The sequence below is a fragment of the Hydra viridissima genome, unplaced genomic scaffold (genome assembly GCF_058129835.1).
Source record: "Hydra viridissima isolate aposymbiotic clone 2 unplaced genomic scaffold, HvirCarnegie_v1 scaffold_9, whole genome shotgun sequence".
Classification (NCBI taxonomy): domain Eukaryota; kingdom Metazoa; phylum Cnidaria; class Hydrozoa; order Anthoathecata; family Hydridae; genus Hydra; species Hydra viridissima.
In genome coordinates, this window is record NW_028324308.1 from 1,482,502 (window position 1) to 1,484,946 (window position 2,445).

Below are 2,445 nucleotides of genomic sequence, written 5' to 3' on the forward strand. Positions count from 1 at the left end.
CTCTTTTATTTGCATTAGGAATATGGGCGTGTCTTTTATGTGACATACAGACGAGCAAGTTCTATTTGTAGAACAGACAATATTTTAACAAGATTAATTTAAAATCCAAGAAAGAAACTTGATCTTCTCTTGACCTTCCAAAAAGGAAACCTGATCTTCTCTTTCCAAAAAACATTCATCGAACGACAACACGAAAAACAATGTGACGCATAAAGATTTTATATAAAATTATTTCTTTGACAGTTTTATAAATACATATTTACAATTTGTTTCAAACAAGATATTCACAACATATTTACATGGGAAATTTCTGATGCAACTTCAAAAATAAAAAAATAAAGAAAACAAACGAATATTTAAACACTTTTTTAAAAATAGATTTCTTGAAGAAATGTGTTTTTAACACAAAGAATAAAAAATCGCTTTTTGTTATAAGTTTATCTCATAAGATCTAAAGCCATTCCGACGTCCCCTTTTGCTCTAAGCAGTGCTTCTCCGAGGGTCTTTATTGAGCACATGGGGAAAAGATCTGCAAGGTATCGTAAGTTTGAATGAAATCGTTTTTCGTGCTCGTGCTGAACGCATATTTTGCAATCTACACATGGATTTTTCACTAAGACAGGGGGGCGTTTTAAAAACTGCGGTTGAAATTGGGGCGAAGCAGATTGTTCTCTGTAGCGATTATTGATATCCATTTCGATCATTACATCTAACGGAGCATATGTTTCAGAGTTTGTCGAAGTAGTTGATATTGATGCAGGTGACCCGGTGGATCTTTCATCATAATCTCCATTATAGGAGCCTTAAATAAAACGTTACAATTTAATTTTGAAATTCTTGTTTCATTGGTAAGTTATGAGAAAGAAAAATCAGAAAAACTTAATAACTATGGAACTAGAAATAAAATTTACCATTGTTTGAGTAACTTTCATTTTTGCTATCCGCCAACTCAGCACTTTTCTCCGTTTTATCAGAGTAGACTTTACGCATTTTCCTGAGCTTGGCCACTCTGGAAGCCGTTATACGCTGCTTATCTTTCACTACAGAACAATTTTGACAGGTGCAGTTTCTCCAACGACAAACATATTTGTGACCTTTTAAATCGTTTACCATACCATGGTTACGGCATCTCGCGCATTTTGGAAAACGATTCGATTTTGTTGAATTAGATTTTTCACAGGAGTCGGCGCACAACTCTCGACTTTGCTGTAACCTTAAATAGGTATAAATGGTTAAAACAACTGCACTATAAATGGTTAAACTTACTACACGTCTTTGTTTCTCAAACGATTTTATGTTAACCGCAAAAAACTTAAACTCAAAAACAAAAATCGAATAACTTATATAATAAATTACTTACATGTCTTTGCTTTGTTTATCGACCCAGTAAAGAAAATTGCGAACTCCTTTCTCCATTTCAGCTACTTCATTAGTTTCTTAATTCGATCTTGTCTTATCAGTGAACTATGACATTTGGTTCCACTTGTAACTTTTATGGCGGCTTATTTATGTACGGCATACACTGGAGACAATCAAATTGATTATCGTCATACATTTGAATGAGCATTCTCTTACGTGCCAGCAAAACTAATTGTTCTCGACCAATAAAACAAACCAAAAAAATCCTTAAGTGTGTTTATTTTTGGACATCAATCGAAAATTTACATTTTTCCACAGATGTAATCAATAATCAGCTTATTTCTTTACGCAGATAGTTTTTTGGTATTATTTAAACAAGACACGTGCAACGCAATCGTTGTAAGCAGTAAATATTAGTGTTATCGTCGCTTGAATTAAGGTAATTGCTTACAATTCTGTTGGATAAAACTAGTTTCAGAAAAGTTGTGGACATCGAAGCAAAATTAAACAATCTGGATATATATGTGCATGTGTGTATGTATATATACATACGCACATATGTATATTATATATATATATATATATATATATATATATATATATATATATATATATATATATATATATATATATATATATATATATATATATATATATATATATATATATATATATGTAAAATTTAAAAATGTTCTTTGATTAAAAATTGGACATTATTTTTTTTTATCAAAGACTTAAAAGATTTATTGCTATGAAAAGGTTTTTCAATCGTTTTGACATTATCAGCGACTAGACAACTTTAGGAATTTAAAAGAAAGATTTCAACATTAATTAATAAACAAACGAATTTAAAAAAACAACTTGACTTAGGTTTAGATTAAATTTTTATCTGGTTTTTTTTTTTTTTTCTTTTTTTCGTTATGGAGATACCGCATTGTTTTATAAGTATCATAGTCTCCAGTATTAATTGTACAGCCATTACAATAGCGATGTATCGATATTGGAGACAATGTGTACAGCAAAGGTTTTAATACCCGCATGCGAAAACAAAGAGTTTCCGGAATCGTATTTATATGTCTGATGCAA

At 30.5% G+C, this 2,445-nt stretch overlaps 1 protein-coding gene across 1 annotated transcript; it reads right to left on the minus strand.

Moving 5' to 3' along the window:
• Window positions 1-227: 227 nt before the first annotated feature.
• On the minus strand, window positions 228-1,648 carry LOC145185659 (uncharacterized). Its single transcript, XM_080061630.2, has 3 exons — window positions 1,361-1,648; window positions 912-1,213; window positions 228-802 (listed from the first exon to the last, which is right to left on the minus strand). Exons 1-3 carry the CDS (start codon window positions 1,414-1,416, stop codon window positions 438-440), a joined length of 723 nt encoding a protein of 240 aa, XP_079917756.2. The 5' UTR covers window positions 1,417-1,648; the 3' UTR covers window positions 228-437.
• Window positions 1,649-2,445: the final 797 nt, after the last annotated feature.